Source organism: Macaca fascicularis, chromosome 7 (assembly GCF_037993035.2).
Source record: "Macaca fascicularis isolate 582-1 chromosome 7, T2T-MFA8v1.1".
NCBI lineage: Eukaryota > Metazoa > Chordata > Mammalia > Primates > Cercopithecidae > Macaca > Macaca fascicularis.
In genome coordinates, this window is record NC_088381.1 from 25781494 (window position 1) to 25799452 (window position 17959).

The 17959-nt window shown below is 39.3% G+C and overlaps 1 protein-coding gene across 10 annotated transcripts in view; it reads left to right on the top strand.

Annotated features, from left to right (window-relative positions):
* GALK2 (galactokinase 2) overlaps positions 1–17959 on the top strand; it is a 172791-nt gene that overhangs the window by 123054 nt on the left and 31778 nt on the right. For 4 of the 10 annotated variants that reach the window (XM_005559508.5, XM_065547327.2, XM_065547328.2 and 1 more), the window contains exons 6-8: positions 3095–3193; positions 4682–4834; positions 14257–14467. In XM_005559508.5, the coding sequence (XP_005559565.1) occupies positions 3095–3193; positions 4682–4834; positions 14257–14467 (463 nt within the window). The remainder of the gene's footprint in view (positions 1–3094; positions 3194–4681; positions 4835–14256; positions 14468–17959) is intronic. The other 6 variants (XM_073995771.1, XM_065547329.2, XM_073995772.1 and 3 more) reach the window with 2 other exon arrangements.

Here is a 17959-nt window from a genome sequence, read left to right on the forward strand (position 1 = left end):
TCTTCACAGGGCAGCAGGGCGGAGTGAGTGCAAGCAGGGGAAATGCCAGACACTTATAAAATCATCAGAGCTCCTGAGACTCACTCACTCTCATGAGAACAGCATGGGGGAAACCAACCCTGTGATCCAATTACCTCCACCTGGTCCTGCCCTTGACACGTGGGGATTATGGGGATTACAATTCAAAATGAACTTTTGGGTGGGGGCACAGCCAAACCATATCAATAGGGTTGTGTGAGAAATAAATAATTCAGGCAAAGCAATTAGAACACTACCTAGCACATAATAAATGCTCAATAAACCTTAACTACTAAAACCATTAGCGTTGTTAATAGAATATGAATAAATGGAAAAAATAATTACTAAGCATAAACTTCTCAAACTTCTCGATGTTATGGTTTTTTCCTCTTAAGAGGGAGGATACTTAAATTTTGGTGAATCTCATTTGTCTTTTCATATCCCTTTGAGGTAGTGAAAAATAGATTGCATTATCTCCATTGTGCAGGGAGTAGTTGAAGTCCAGTGAGAAAAGAATACAGGCTTTGGAGTCAGACAGATGAGGTTCAAATCCTGGCTCTTCCACTTCTGGTTATGTATCTCTAAACTCCATTTTTTTCATCTCTATAATGGGGATAAGCAGAACATTGTTTGGAGGTTTGAAGGAGATAATGCTTACAAAAGAAATATTGCAAGGTACTGAGTATACTTACCACATACTGTCACTCAGTAAATGTGGCTGTTATTGCTGTTGAGGGGAGGGGACTTTTGACACTGGCCCAGGGTCACAGTTAGATGGGCACCCAGGTTCCATCATCTCTTACGTAATGATGAATGTACTGCTTCATCTGGGTATGTTGTTTCTCTACATTTTAAATCCAAGTGTTTTGATCTTTTGGTTACTAATTTATTTTTAATGTACATATTATGGACACTGGCTCTGTGTGTCAGCAGGCCGTGAACAATGCCTATTGCATCAAAATCCTAAGTTTACCTCATGTCACAAGACAAAGGTAATGTTAGTGAATCCACATGACCAACAAGGAATGTGACACTTGCAGAATCTGTCAGATGGTGTTTGGGCAACTATTCTCAGAAATTGAAAGCAGCAGGTGTTTACTAATATTTACTATGTGTTTGGCATTATGTGAAGTAAGGGACACAAAAGAAACACCGTACTTTATTCATCTCTCACAACAAACAGATGTGATAGAAACGTGAAACAAGGAACAATAATAACACTGTGATTCAGCTCATATTAAGTGGGCTCTGGTCTAGGTCCTGCATGGACTCTCACAGACATGTAGATAAAAAGACAGGTAGATCCACACTTAAAGCATATTCAATACATGATAATAGAGTTATTAACAGGGAGTGCTGAGGAGGAGTTATGTGGTATGTGTGCATTTGGGTGGTGGTGCAGGTTCCACAGCAAGGTGCTGCTTGAATTGTTGACTAGTTGGGAATGCTGGGTAGGGGGGTATTGAGTGAAGAGAATAGAAAATCATATTGTAAAGACAATGGGATGTGAGAAAGCCTGGGGTGGTAAAGAACAGCATTTGTTTAGTATCCCTCATGGCTGGAGCTAGGGTTTACAGGAGGAGTGGTGGGAGAGCAGGCTGGAGAAGTGCACTAGGGTTAAGTCATTAGAGACCTTGTGTACCATGCTGAGGACTATGAGCATTAAGGTGTTGACAACCAAGCAGGCAAGAGATGATTATATCAGTGTTTCAGAATAATTATTCTAGAAACATCATATAGTAAAACAGAAATAAGGGCCTGAATAAAGTCTTACAAGAAAGAAAAACTGAATTGATGAATGAATGAATAGTAGTGTATTAGATGATACTAACTATAAATGTTTTAGGAGTTTAGAAAAAGGGGACACCATGATGGGAATAATATTTGAAGAAGACTCCATAATGAAGAAAGTTTTTTTGTTTTTTTAGAAGGGGTCTCACTCTGTCACCAGGCTGGAGTGCAGTGGTGCAATCTCGGCTCACTGCAACCTCTGCCGCCCAGGTTCAAGCGATTCTCCTGCCTCAGCCTCCTGAGTAGCTGGGACTACAGGTGTGCGCCACCACGCCCACCTAATTTTTATATTTTTAGTAGAGACAGGGTTTCACCATGTTGGCCAGGATGGTCTTGATCTCTTGACCTTGTGATCCACCAGCCTCGGCCTCCCAGAGTACTGGGATTACAAGTATAAGCCACAGTGCCCGGCCATGAAGAAAGATTTGAGTGGTCAGCCCAGGGATTTATGTATAGTACCTAGCCAATAAACTGGATATTGAACAAAAGTACAATTTATACAGGAGAGAAGACAGGAAGTAATACCAAGTTGCATAACATGTGTGGAATGGTCAAAGAGACAAATCTAACTGGATAAGAAGGGTAAATGATACAATTTCATGTGCATGATGGTCCCAGATTTTGGAAGCCTTCGAAATGCCTGGTTGAGGAGTTTAGATTTATTTCTTAATCAATAAGAAACCATTAAAGATTATTAAACAGATGTTTCAAGATTTTCAGTTTGGGTTAGAACTGTGTGCATCTATTGGGTCTCTTCATCTTGGTTGGAGGAAGATGAGTCTGATGAGATGATACCAGTTCTGATTCTTACATTTAATGGAAATGCCAGAGAGACTTCATTACTTTTGGGCAGGAAAATACAGTTTAATGACCCCACTTTGGTTATGGGTAGACTGTGGAATAGTTCACTGTTGGGAGACAAAGGAAGCTGAGGCAAAAATGAATGATTGCCCATATGAGATTTTCAGTGATACCAGTCTAGGGAAGGATAGAGTAAATAGAAAGATGGTAGAAACTGCTTGCTCTGTGGAGACTTTTAGGGATGATAAAAACATAGCGTGCACAGTCAGTATCTTATTTCATACCCATAGCCGACATTGTTAATTGATTTTGTTATGTTTTCCTATAGTCTGGAGCCCTTTTTAATGCAGTGCTCCAGGCAGGCTACTATTAGTTGATCAGAGTTGGCACTGAAATTCAAACCTATTTGTCATGGCTGTAGTAAGAAATGAATGAGAAATGGGTTATGACTACTCACAGTACAAATCAGTTTTTACCTTTCCAGGTGGAACTTGCAGAAATCTGTGCCAAGAGTGAGCGTTACATTGGTACTGAAGGAGGAGGCATGGACCAGTCTATATCATTTCTTGCAGAAGAAGGAACTGTAGGTAGCATTCCAAATAGGAACCATTTGGAAATTCCTAGTGGAAAAATTTACATGGAGAGGAAGGCCCTGAGAGCCCCAGGATGCTTGGTTACGGACAGCCTCCTATATTAGGCTCTATTGTTGGATATTATTTCCCAGCTGCTTGTAACTCAAGGCTGCCACCAGTTAACCTACTCTATTTCATGTTGATTGCCTTTCTCTTACGCTTCCAGAATGATACCTCAGGTCTGTTTTTCTCATGTGTCTAGCTTTTTCCCTTCTTCTATTTTTCTTCATTGTTAAGATGAGCTTTCTCAATTTCCTAGTTATTGGAACCTCATTTCCCGCTCCTGTCCTAAATCACTTCATCTCATGGCATTTTTATAATCTCATGTTGGTTTTAAACCCAAATCATAGTTCTCTTACCGCATATATTCATAGTCCCTCTTTTTATAATTTACCCTTTGGTATCATTTTTCTTTGTCAACATTTTTGGGGCTTCAGTGGTGGGAAAAAGAATGTTGACAGTAAGCCAGGAATGAATTCCTAGCTGGATACCACTTCCCCTTGGCTATCAACTCCTTTAGGCAGAGCAGAGGTTTGAGTTGTTGCCCATAAGCTGCTCATTTCCAAAATAGAGCAAACATTTCTTTAAAACATTTTCTTAGTTTTTCATCAGATTCCTACAGGCTTGGCTATTTTCCAAGAACACCTGGATTCCTTCTTATTAAGAATATTTGTTATTGATTCCCCTAAGCCAAAGACATGAGGCATGAGGAAATTTGTTTTAATACTAAGAAAATACTTTGGGTGTTTTGGATGAGACTCAACAGGCAGACATGAGGGCCAGAGTCCTGATATTAATGTAAGTTAGCTATAAAATCTGAACACAGTCCAAGTTCTTTGGGCTTACAAAACACTTTACCATCTGACCCCTGCTTTACCCCTCTATCCTAACCTCTTACCACTTCTCACCTCTCAAACTGTAAGCCCCAGACCAAATTTCCATGCCCGTAGCTCCATTAACATCCCATGTTGTTTTTTGCTCCAGGACTTGCCTAAGTTCTTCCCTCTTCTTGACATGCTTTTTGAGGAAAGAAACCCTCTGTCTGCCCTACTTTTGCTCATCTTTTAGGACTCAGTTTAGATTTCTCTTTTCAACTGAGTGGAGCCTACACTAGGCTCTATCTGATCAGATGCTTCAGCTTTCTGTCCATAGAGCATCTGTGCTTTGCTACCATTGTAACACAACTTGGAAATGTATTTGTCTGTCTACTAGACTGTCTTTCCCACTTGACTGTAGGCTCTATGAGAGGAGTGACAGTGTCTTTCTTGTTCATTGTATTTCCAGTGCCTAGTACAGCACCTGGAGGTCAATAAGTAATATTTGAATGAATGCATGCATTTTTGAGAAAATGCTTTGTTAAGATAAATAAATACATAAACACTTGAACATTTTCTGCATTCGAATAAATTATATTTCTCCTTTCATTTTTCTTCTAACAGGCCAAGTTGATAGAATTTAGTCCTCTGAGGGCAACTGATGTAAAACTCCCAAGTGGAGCAGTGTTTGTGATTGCCAACAGTTGTGTGGAGATGAATAAGGCAGCAACTTCTCAGTTCAATATCAGGGTGATGGAGTGTCGGCTGGCTGCGAAGGTATGAACTTGGCAAGCTAGCGAAACTTGAAGTAAGGTTTTTCTTGTCTTTATTTTCATTGTTCTCTATTACTTTATCTCTTTCCCCAAATTTTCGGTCAACATTCTGACTGCAGCAACATTCCAACTGAAGGTCTTTGGGTACAGAGAAATCTGATTTCTAACTCAGAAGACAGATGAACCAGTTGAGTCTTCTGGGGTGGCACTGGAAAGAAAAGGGCAGCTTATATATGTGAAGCAGAGTTATGGGTTAGGTCTATGGGTGGAGAAAGACAATTGATGGGAATGACCACAGCTGGTCTTGTTTCCTCAACAAAAGTGATGGCAGCCTCACCCCTTCTGGTCCTCTAAGATGCAGTTTTTGTATTGGGTTATCATTCGTCACTCCAAAAATACAGGATTGGTGCAGTCCCCCCACACCCAGTACCCAGGAAGATTTTTCCATGTCTACTAGGGAAACACAAACCAGCAGGGAGCCTTGGAAGTCTCTCTTTAGAAAACCCCCACAGTTAAACCTTAAATCTACTTAGGTAGTTTTCATTGGGTAGCTATTGTAGTTCTAGCAGCATGAAGATATACAAAGGGGCATAGGACATGGGACTAGAGAGAGTGGACAGTAGAGTTGAGTTCAAGTTGAGGGATTATGAAACAGGAAATGGTTAATATGTGATCACATAGTAAGTAATCCAGTGATCCAAAAAGTGACACAGGAATTGAATGTTATAAATAATCCAGAATAGCTCATAATATGACTAGAAAGTTGGAGAGAGGACTGAGGCTGGAGGCTAGGAAGTGGATTCTGGGTCAGGAGCTCCACTGTGTTTTCTTCCACTCTTGCTTTGATCTCCTGATGGATACTGATAGATATCACCTAAGACTTACGATTACCAACCTTTACCAGGTCCTAAATACAGCCTGAAATCTATTTTCTCAGTAGTAATAATGTCAGACCTTCTTTACTTCTCTCAAACACCCATTACTTGATTCAGCCTAACTTCCAAAAGTGATCTTCTCCCATATTTCATGTTGGAAATAGATGTGGTCACATAGACTTTGGCTTCCTGCCATCATATCTGCATGTCTCTCTATATCTGCATCTCCTGTCAAAGCCAGCCCTTCCGAGTGTGGCTGCAGGGAACTCACTCCATCTTTAGCCTGTTCCTCACCTCTATTTCTCTACTAAATCCTTTCTATCAGACTCTACCTATTCTAGCATTTTGTATTAGAAAAGTCTACCCTAAGCCTCACAACTCTGTCCATCTACTATTTCTATTTCTACTTTTTCATTCTCTTCACAGCTAAACTTCTCAAAAATTGCTTTATATGTGTTATCTTTACTCCTCTACCTCCCTCTTATTCCTTAATTTACTAAAACCTCACTTCTGCCTTCTCCATAATACTGAATTTACTCTTTCTTAGGCCACCAAAGATTTTTTCATTGGTAAATCCAGTGGACCCTTTTCAGTCTTCATCTTATTTCTCATTGCTATTTCTTACCTTTCAACAGAGTTAACCAGTCTTTCCCTCTTGAAACATTCTCTTCCTTTGGTTTCCAGTATACTTCACTTCCGTTTTTTTCCCCCTTATATTTTTGTTGCTATTTCTTTTGGGTTTTAGCCATTCCCCCCACTGACCCGCCCTGGGCAGGGATGAAGGGATGGCAGGAATTCACTCCTCCTCCCACAGATGTTTAAATTCAGTATTCTTCAAGGCCTTGGCCTTGGTCTTCTTTCTAGTGGTCTTTCTTCTGTTGGTCTCATGCCCTCAGCTTCAACTTCTATCTCTATGATGATGACTTCCTAATAAACATCTTCAACTAAGGCTTTCTTGGCTGAGCTCCAAAGCTCTATATCCAATGCCTTATTGACCATCTTTACTTGAATGAATCATAGACCTCTGAAACTGAGCATGTTGAAATTGAACTCAATCTTTCCCATACCTTATATTTTTCCATGGGTCTCATCATCAGTTATTGACTATCACATTAGTCTTCTCACTGTTCCTTAAATTCATGCTCATCTCTTTCCCAATCATTCTTCAAATAACAGCATGACAGTTTAGAAATTTAAATCTAAGCAATTTAAATTCCCCTGCTTCACACCTTTAAAAGCTTCCTATTTCGTTGGAGTAAAGTAAAAAGTCCATATCACCACCTGGAGAGCCACCATATCTGAGACCTGTGCACCTCATCCTCTTCATCTCTTAGCATCACCTGCTTTCCTTACACTCCAGCCATGAGACTCATTCTCATTTCAGAGACTTTGCACCTGCCCAGGACATTCTTCCTTCAGCCCTCTTTGAAGTCTTAGTCTAAATGTCCCTCAAGGAAGCCTTCCCTGACTTGCTTACTCCTGGACTAAGTTAGAGCCCCCTTTATATTTTGAAGCACTTTATTTTTCAGTTATGGCACTTATCACAATCATTTATTTAATGTCTGTCTCTTCTTTCAGATTCAGTTTTACCTGAGAACTGAGGCGGTGTTTGTCTTGTTAACTCTTATATCCCTAATGCTTGATGTGGTGCTTAAGCTGAAGAGACACAGGATAAACATTTGTTGAATAGATGAATGACTACTCCCTGCATCACCTACTCTGTACTTTATTTTGCACAATTTCACAGTTTTTTACAAGTACCTATTATATGCTCAGCACTGGACTAGATCCTGTGGAGGTGTGTAAAGTGTAGTTTTCCTTTGTTACTGACTTAGCACTTCTCCTCTTACTTCTATCCTCTGAGGTTGGGAAATTCAGGAAATTAGAGATATATTGAGCCAGGAAAATAAAGCTTTTTGTTTCTGGAATATTTGGGGGGTATACATTTTTTGAAAAATTATGATTTAAATGTTTTATTTTTTAAATTTACTTATTAAGATAATGTCTAAAAATAATGTAATAGAAGTGCTTTAATGTTGAACTCTTCATAGTATTTGATCAGTGCATATGTGTAGAGAAACAGTGCTGTAAACTTTTTAATATCAAAGGTTCGATGAACTTTTTTTTCTTTTACGACAAACTTCCTGTTTCAGGAGATGGAAGAAATTAGCGTCTTATTTGTTTGAGGGCTTAGTCTTGTTGACCTTTCATCTTGAGGTTGATGAGTAAGTGTTGCCTTCCTAAGGAGACCTCAAACATACACAACATTGTTTTCAAAGTTTTATCACGAAATTAGATATCCTCTACCAGATCCATAGGTGAGCTGAAATAAGTATTAGACATGTAAAATCAGTTCATGTTGTGACTACTCTCCCAAAGATACAAGAAGAAAATGACGGATGAAATTGTGGTGCTGAGTCTCTGTTGTAAAAGTTACTGGGATGTGGGAATGTTTTCTGAGAGTTAACTAGAAAAAGGGCATCTCCTTTGGAAGCAGTAGTAGCTGAAGATCTTAATCCACTGCAGAACCTCCTGTTCTTGAGGATGTTTTCTCAGTTTAACTGCATAACCCCATATGCATTTTAGAGGTACTTTGGTCAGCAAAATTGGCATCTGAATTTGGCTTTTTGCTACACACTCCTCCCAATTGACGTAGATAAACATATTGTTTTAAATACTCTGAATTTTTCTCTTTTAAAATGTGGAAGAGAGAAAAATGAAAGACTTTATCAAGATGGAAAATGTTTCTAAATCATGTTGCTGCAAATCACTAAAATCCCAGGTTTCATACAAAAGGGAAATAAAGATAAAACTGCTAATGTGCACTTTACTCACAGATACTGATATTAGGAATATGCTTTTGCTTAGGAATATAGACTGGAATTCTACTAAGCATATTTTCTTTGCAATATGGTTCTATTCTTCCATTTTTGGCAACATGTGAATGAATATAATTTTTGTTTGAAGATGGTCTCATTAAATAAACTCTCATGTAAAAATATTTTTTAAAAAAGCTTATCTCAGTCTGAATAAACTTTCTGTTTTCCAGCAATAATAATGAAGTGTCAGTTGAAGAATGGCCAGGTCAAGATAGTTTTGAAAATGAGACTGATCAGCTAGGGCTCCACATGGCAAAGTTGTAATGAATAACATTTATTTTTCCTTTCTTCCTATTTTTCTCAGATCCTTTTTGGAAAAAGAGTACTTTTTTTTTTTTAATCAAGTTAACATAGAGAAGTACACTAAACCAATAAAGACAATTTTTCTTTGTTTTGCCTTAATGCCAGCAATTTCTTCTATTCTCAACTTCTGTCTCACCTTGTTTCTCTGTCTCTATCTCTGTCTCTTTCTCTCTGTCCGCCAGCTTTCAAAAGTTAATTGATGCAAATTCATAAAAAGTCAGAGCCTTGTAGAGCATTTGACTAAAATTAAAACTTTTTCAAAGCAAACTCAATAGAGATTTATAATTACTACTTGTATAAATGATATTTTAATGAAGCACATTTTTATGATAAAGTAACCGGGGATCTTTAGTAGGTACAAAATTTTTCAGATTTTACACATAGTTGGGGCTTAAATGTTTCCAGAAGTGCTTTCCTTATACAGTATCCCTTAGTTATATTGAATAATAAAATGTGTGATGCCCATAATAAGTATTATGGGAAGTCAAGTAGGGAAGAGAAATTATACTGTTGCTTTTTGCATACCCTGAGCTCCTTGTGACAACATGAGAAGCAGTGAAGGAGAGAGTTTCATATGATCCTCTTACACTTCAAGGAAAATTTACAGTGATTCTTTACAGGGCCTGTCTGGTCAGGGTCCATCAGTCATGAGTTTTTAGTTCCTGTCACTTAGTAGTCAGTATGAAACTTATTCTTTGTCTGGTGATAGAATGTGAGGAGAAGTTGGCATAATATTCTCAGGGTTTTGGCAGTTTCCTTGAATTTGAGCAGAGAAAAATTAAATACTCAAGAACGTAGCCAATTTCACTTAGCCAGTTGATTCAATAGTGCATACTCTGCCAAGACTCTAGCATGGAGTATTCAGGTAATGGTGAGTCCAAGCTGCATGGCAGAGGACATACATACTGGGGAATAGGGGTAATGTGTTTAGTGGAACCAGATTGTGGCAGGACCTTCAGTGCTATGCTCAGGCTTACCCAGGCTTGGCTTTGAAAGCAGTGGTTGTTATAGGTATTTTAGAAATATTAATATGGTAGCAGAAGCTTTTGCCTTGGTTGAAGAGAAGCAGGTACTAGAGTATCAGTGAGGATGGGATAAAAAGGGAGAGATATGAGAGAAGCTCTGACTGGACCTAGTAAGGGTTGGGTACAGGCTCTCTATGATTTGATTTTTGTTTTCCTTCTGGCGTATACTTCATTACTTTGAGGAAGTTTTCCTTGACTGCCTTCTAGCCTCAGTTAGGTTAGACACTCTTTTATGTGCCCTTACCATGTCATGTATTTTTCTATTATAGCAGTTTATCACAATTAGATTAAGTTCTTTATGTTAAACATAGTTTTAATTTAACCTCTGTCTTTTCTGGTGGACTGTGAGCTGCACGTGGTCAGGAGGCATGTATGCCTTACTCACTGCTGTCTGCCTGGGGCCTGGAAAGTAATAGGCACTCAGTAAACACTCATTGTGAGCAGATGCACATGAATGAAGGAAATGAAGAAAAAGCTTTGAGTCAATAAGGGCTGCAGCTTCAAGACACAATGGTTGGTGAAAAGCATAGTGCTGCCATTGATAGGTTTTGAGAAGGTAGGATGGACTAGAAGTTGACCAAAAAGTAGGAGATGATGAGAGTTCTTCATGAATATCTTAACACTTTCTCTACCATACCCTCTTACCAGAAGACCCAGGGAGTCTCAGACCAAGAGCAGAGGGCTTAGTATTTTTGTTTGTGTCTGGGACAACCTGAAAGTGCTAAGGAGTTAATATCCTTGAGAGCCGCCTCAATCAGTGATAACTGGGAGTTATTGGGTAAATACTTTGGCTTTCTTGCCCATGGTAGGACAGGACTGAGCTTTACACATACAGGTTCCAGAGGACCTGTGATTTGAAGCTCAGCAGGCCCAGACTCACCTGCCAACATCAGTATACCTCATATTGACTTCTCTTCCTGTCTCACTTTCCATTCTTCTATTAATGTTTCTTAGGATCACCTTCCCCTCAAATTCTTACCCTCAAATTTTTGTCACAGGGCCTGCATCTGAGAGAAACCAACCTAAAACAGAGTTTTAGCACTATTTATCAGTGCCTCTTTCCATGACTGTGGACAAAGCACTTGTTGCCTGCTTTCTTGTCCACAGAGCATGGAACAGAGCTCAGGAACCTCTCAGAAGTGGTATCTGATATGAATACTTAATGTTTGCCATGGTGAAAAGAAAATGGTGAATGTGGACAAAGAACTGCCTTCTCTTATTTCCCCGCCCTACTACTGAGTGAGAAAGTTGTGACAAAATAACCCATAGCCCTGACTCATAGCCTTGCTTCACAAATGTGAAGGAGGTCAGTCACCTGGGCCACAAGTGCCTTCACGAAGCTCTGTCTTTGAGCAACAATGATCTTATCCACCCATTTCCTTCATCCAAAAGTCATCTTTCTGTTTTCCAAGCCAAATTTCAAAGGGCTTAAGAGGCTTTTCTATTTGACTCCCTCAATGTAGTATAATTCAATAGCTCATGGGCTGTGCAGCTGTCATTGGGGGCATATGGTAGATTTCATGCTTAATTGAAATACACACCAAATTGGCTGTGTGGATTCTCCAGCTGAGGGCTCACTGGACAACTCATGTCATAGTAAAGTGGGATATTGCTGGAGTGAATGTGAACTGCCTTAATCTGCAGAAGAGCACATTGGGAGGCTGCCTTTGAAAACTGAATCTTGTGGGCTGCAGCCATCTCTTGCAGACTTTCTCCCCACACATCACTGGCCCAGTTTTCTTGGATCAAGTGCCTGGGGCAATGTGACTGGTTCAAGAGAAAATGGGAATGGGAACTTGGAGATCAAAAGCTTCTTAGAAAGAGCCCACTGTCATCTCTTGGGGGCAGTTCTCTGATGTTTTTCTTTTTTTGTTTGGAAGGAACCCATTTATCAAAGTGTTTTTAAATTACTGGAATGTTCACTTCTAGCACAGATCTAGGTTTGTGTTTTGAAATGCGTTTCTAAGACTTGATCAGTGATTTGAACTCATATGGGTAACATGATATAGTCATCATCCATACCTCATTGAGAATGTGGCCTAGGGGAAGCAAGAAAGAGTTATAAGACCTAGATTCAGTTTCCAATTCTGTTATTAACTAGTTGAGATACTTTGTTTTTTTGTTTTTGTTTTTTTGAGACAGAGTCTTACTTCATCACCCAGGCTGGAGCACAGTGGCCCCATCTCCGCTCACTGCAACCTCTGCCTCCTGGGTTCAAACGATTTTCATTCCTCAGCCTCTTGAGTAGCTGGGATGACAGGCACATGCCACCATGCCCAGCTAATTTTTATATTTTTAGTAGAGACGAGGTTTCGCCATGTTGGTCAGGCTTGCCTTGAACTCATGTCCTCAAGTGATCTGTCCACCTCAGCCTTCCAAAGCTGGGATTAATGAGGCCACCACACCTGGCCTTGTTAAGTGACTTTGGACAAGTCACTTACTATTGTTATTATTTTTGGAGACGGAGTTTCGCTCTTGTTGCCCAGATGGAGTGCAATGGCACGATCTCAGCTCACTGCAACCTCCGCTTTCCGGGTTCAAGTGTTTCTTCTACCTCAGCCTCCCGAGTAGCTGGGATTACAGGCATGCACCATCATGCTCAGCTAATTTTTGTATTATTAGTAGAGATGGGGTCTCACCATGTTGGCCAGGCTGGTCTTGAACTCCTGACCTCAAGTGATCCACTCGCCTTGGCTGCCCAAAGTGCTGGGATTACAGGCTTGAGCCACCGTACCCGGCCTACTATTATTTTCTAAATAGAGAAATAATATCTGTCTCACGGGATTGTTGAAGATTATAAGAAATATGGGGCATATTTTAGACTATATCGCACTATTATTTTTGTTAGCTTCATTGCTTATCTCAGTTGGATTGTGGATGTGTTGCCAGAAAGCATCATTGTAGGAGATCATTGACTTCAGCTCTTTTTTTCCATATAAAATAAATATATATTTATTCTTTTGTATTATGTATATCTTTGTAAATTTTCTCAAATTATTTTTGGAATACATTGGAATATAGAACATGAATGAGTGAATGGAATGAATGAATGAATGAATGAATGAATGAATGAATGAATGGGTCAGTCTGTGGAGCTATCAACCCAGTACTGCTAATGAACTAAATGTGCTAAGCAAACAGGTCGGAAGAAGTCTTAGCTCATGTTTTTGTTTTCTTTTTTTTTTTTTAATGACACCATGTTCCATGAAATAATTGAACCAAAAATCATAGTTCTGTTGTTTTGTTTCCCAGTTTGGCCTTAAAATCATTAACTCATTTCAAATATACAAGCCAGGGTTTTAAAAAGAGGATTAAGTTAATATAAGAACTTCTGTTATTAACATTCTTCAGAAGTCAGTGGCTGTAACCAGAGTACAATAGTCTTTTGGTAAACCCCGCTTCCTGTCAAAAAGAAAATCATCAACATAATGGAAGAGTAAATCAGATGCACATTTTCTTGAAGACTGATTTCCCCTTCTCTTGTTTCTTTTTGCTGTTTAAACTGCCCCTCTGTCCTCACACCCAGGCCATGAATATTGTAGACCTCAGGATGACAGAAATCTTCCCTGTTTTGATTGCCACCTACTCTGATATTGTTTGGGGAGAATGACAGAAATATATTCTGGTTGGGATTCCCATCGGTGGTTACAGATTTGGTTTGTACTTAACCTTTGCCGTCAGATTGAGGAGATACCTCAGGATGCAGTTAGAAGCCAAACTCTTTTTCTTGAGGATAGAGGAACATACAACTCTACTACCACCAGTGACCTAATGAAGTGCTTCACATAAGGTCACCAAGGAGGTTTTCATTTCAAATTTATGACTTTGCCCCAAATGCCCATATAATGCCATTTTCAAAGAGACATATAGTAAACAGGAAGTACCCTAATTGGACGTACAGTATTCTTTCAGGACCCAGGTCACATGAGATGTAAGTGGTTTTCTCTTGACTTCCTAGGGAGGAATGCAGTAGGCATGAACTGAATAGGGATAAAAGAGTAAAATTATTCAAAGAAATAGCCCCGAGGGAAAGTGGTGACAGGCCAAAAAAAAAAAACAAAACAAAACAGTGAGGGATTAGTTGAGTGTGTGTGCATGTGTGTGTGTGTGTGTGTGTGTGTTTCAGGACAAATACTTAACTAGTCAGTGAGTGTCATACAAACATGTTTAATTCCAGGCAGCTGAAGCCAGTATGCATTTCCAAGTAATGGTGGGAAATTTAGAGAAGTTGAATGGAAAACAACAACAACAAAAAAACAGCTTGAAGTTGAATCTGGCTAATTAAAATAGTACATATCAAATTCTGAAATAAAAATTGACCATTATCTCGGTTTGAATTTGCAGCTCCTGGCTAAATACAAAAACTTGCAATGGGACAACGTACTGCGGCTGGACGAGGTGCAGGCTAAACTAGGGATTAGTCTAGAAGAAATGTTGTTGGTCACAGAAGATGCCCTTCATCCTGAACCCTATAACCCCGAGGAGATCTGTAGGTGTCTGGGAATTAGCCTGGAGGAACTCCGAACCCAAATCCTGAGTCCAAACACTCAAGATGGTGAGTTGGCTGCAGAAAGTAAGATATAGGTTATTCCCTCACTCACAGCTGGAAGGTTTCAACTTCTCCACTGGTTTTACAGCATACTTGAGGGAATTTGGAAACTGTGTTTCAGCAAGCTTAATTATTTAGAATCTTAGCTTCATAAATGTATTCATTCATTCATACATTTTCATTCATTCATTCATTCATCACTATGCTGGGTAGGTAAGGGTGAATGAGACATGATTCCTGTCTTCCAGGGGCTTATAATTCAGTAAGCTTCTCTTTTTTATCTTTTTTTTCCCTTATCCATTTTTTTCTGGTTGTTATGCTACTTGTATAAAAAATGGACTAGGTTAGAGAACTGCTCTAACTCTGTGAAACAATGCTCAGAACACTATAAAGTGTTCACTTCTTAGGTTGAAACTTGTGGCCCACTTTAGTGTGGAAGCTTATTTCTATTTGTGGTCTGCTTTCAGTTAGTTTTATTTTTATACCAGTAACATCAGAAACTGAGATGAAGGCCAGGTAAATGTTGCAGGCACAGGATGGAATCTTGGGCTGGCTGTTCCTCTTAGACTAAAAGTTATCTAATGGTGAGAAATCAGTACTGGGGGCAAGGACATCTAGTTCAGATCCAGTTGCCCTTAGTGGAGGGTTATGGGGGATAAGTAGGAGACTAACACAAACATCAGCCTCAGGGCCCCATTTCTGTCTCATTCAGTTCAGTTCTACAACTGATTGTTGAGTTGCTACTGTGGATTTACCTACAAAGTAATTTCTTAAAGGTTTCATGTACTGAAAACTTTGGGATGAGATAAGGGAATCATTTGGAAGCAGGGATTGGGTTTTAGCTTCTAACACTGTCGATCCAATTTAATTTGATGAAGCTTGATTGAGTCTTTAGAACCAGTATAAGCAAACTATGGCCTACTGGCCAAATCAGGCCTGCTGTCTGTTTTTATGAAATAAACTTTTACTAGAACATGGCCATGTATTAGCTGTGGCTGCCTTTGCACTATAAGAGTTGAGTAGTTGCAATAGAGATTGAATAGTCCACAAAACCTAAAATATTTAATATCTGGTTCTTTGCAGAAAATGTTTCCTGGCTCTCATTCCAGAAAGGCAGTAGACTAAAGTTTACCTCAGTTTTGCCATGAAAATAGGCATAACGGGGTTATGATGTTAAGATGTTATATAAGATATAAGGTTAAGATGCTTCTCTTATAAGAATAATCTGTATAATGTGCTAAGAATAATGCTTGGTAGTGGAGGTACTAATAGAGTGATGAATGTGGTGATGGAGTTGTATTTGGATCTAGGGAGACCAGAAAACAAAGAAGACAAAGCCAGCTTAAGGCTGGGTGCAGGGGCTCATGCCTGTAATTCCAGCACTTTGGGAGGCCGAGGTGGGTGGATCACTTGAGGCCAGGAGTTTGAGACCAGCCTGGCCAACATAGTAAAACCCTGTCTCTACCAGAAACACAAAAATAAGCCAGGCATGGTGGCAAGCACCTGTAATCCCAGCTACTCAGGTGACTGAGGCATGAGAATTTTTTGAATCCAGGAAACAGAGGTTGCAGTGAGCTGACATTGTGCCACTGTACTCCAGGGTGAGACACTGTCTCAAATAAATAAATAAGTAAATAAATAAGCAAGCCAGCCAGCTTAACTAAGGAGTTAGCAACCAGCCAAAAATTAAATAATAAATAAATATTTCCTAGGTAGGCAAACAGTCAAAAAGAATTCCAGTCTGACCAAACAGTAGATACAGAGGCAGAAAGAAGTGAGAGAAGATTATGTCCAGAGAACTACAGATAGTTGAGTGTTTCTTGAAAATAATGTACACAGTAGAGAATGATATGGTATCAGGCCAAGGTTGTAGACAGACCCAGATCACCAAAGGGCTTATTAAATAATTGTGTGTGTGTGTGTTGTATAGGTAATGTGGGAGGTAATCAATATTTATTGAATGAAGAAGTTGGGTAAGGTATTGGATAGGGAGAGGTCCAGGGGAATAGCCTTTCTCCTTTGACCTAAGATATTGATTTCTTTAACAAATATGTATTGACTTCTGTGGACTGGAAATTGTGCTAGATGCTGGGATGCAAAGATAAGCAGGACACAGTCTCTACTTTATAGCGACTTAGTGTCTAATTGGGGGAGAGTGCCATACAACAATCACAATAAATAATACCTGCTATAATAAAGGTATTTATCAAGAACCCTAAAAGTATGGAGGGAAAAGTGCCTCAGGTCCTGTAGATGGTGGTTCCATTTTGAGCTGCATCCTTAGAGAAGTTATGAATTTCCTAGACTTAGAGAGATGACCAGCCATTCCAGGCAGAGAGTAGAGCTTGAATGAAGACAAAGTAGCACAAGGAGTGGAGTATTGGAGAACATGCACCAAGAGGTATTGTGTGCAGTATGAGTTGGAGGACAAAAAGACTGCGTAAAAGGATGCCAATTAGGGAACTATTGCTCTATACTCTATACTGAATGAGAAGAGCCTGAAGTAGGGTAGATTGCTCAACTGGTAGATTCTCAAGACTGTAAAATGGAATTCAGTTGCATCTGGCAATTGCTGGTATCTAGGAGTGAAGGAAAGAAGAAAGGGAAGAAGGAAGGGAAGGAGGGAGAGGAAGAAGGAAGGAAGGGAAGAAGAAAAGAAATATAAGGTAAATAGGTCCAAGGTATGGATAACTGGGAACGTTAGGAAATTATAGTGTCGAAGTGATTTTGGCAGTAAGATGACAAGCTTGTTTCTCTCTCGATAGATAGATAGATAGATAGATAGATAGATAGATAGATAGATAAATCTATCTATCAATCATTGAATTTGTCTGGTGTGATAGCAAGATATCTAAATAGAGATGTAAAACAGGTAAAGATCCAAATGATATAGTAGTTAGATTTGGGAGTTATTGTTGAAAAGGTAAGAAAGTCTTAATATACATTGAAAATGTTGACTTTCAAATGATCTTAAGAGTCATTTCATGGTGTCACTTAGTTCAGAAGCCTTCAGAGGCTTACCATTACCTAATTGCCTGAACTCTTCTGGTCCTGTCTTAACTACGTTCTGTCCTGTGTCCCTTCGGAGCCCATATGTGCCTGTGTGGACAGTGTTACCTTGGTTGGGCCATTCCACTTACTAATTGGAAGCTTCGTCTTCCCTCTGGGCTTTTAATCCTAAACACCACTGTGCTTTTATAAATGAATTTTCTCCCTTTTCTGAAATGCAGTTTCTACCTGTCTTAAAAGCTTAATGTAATTCTTATCTTTTGCTTATACTTCTTAATCCACAACCTATTCTCTTTCTCTGTATCCATCTTCCTTTCTTTCTACATCTGCCTGTCTTTCCTTCCCTTCTTTTAGAATTTTTTGGAATAAGTAAATTTCCCAGAATGCTTTAGAAAATACAAAGAGCAATTTGCTTATCATACAACATGTATTTCTGTCTCTCTGCCTCTCTTTCTATGTATATATTCATAAGCTTTTCCCCCTGAAGAA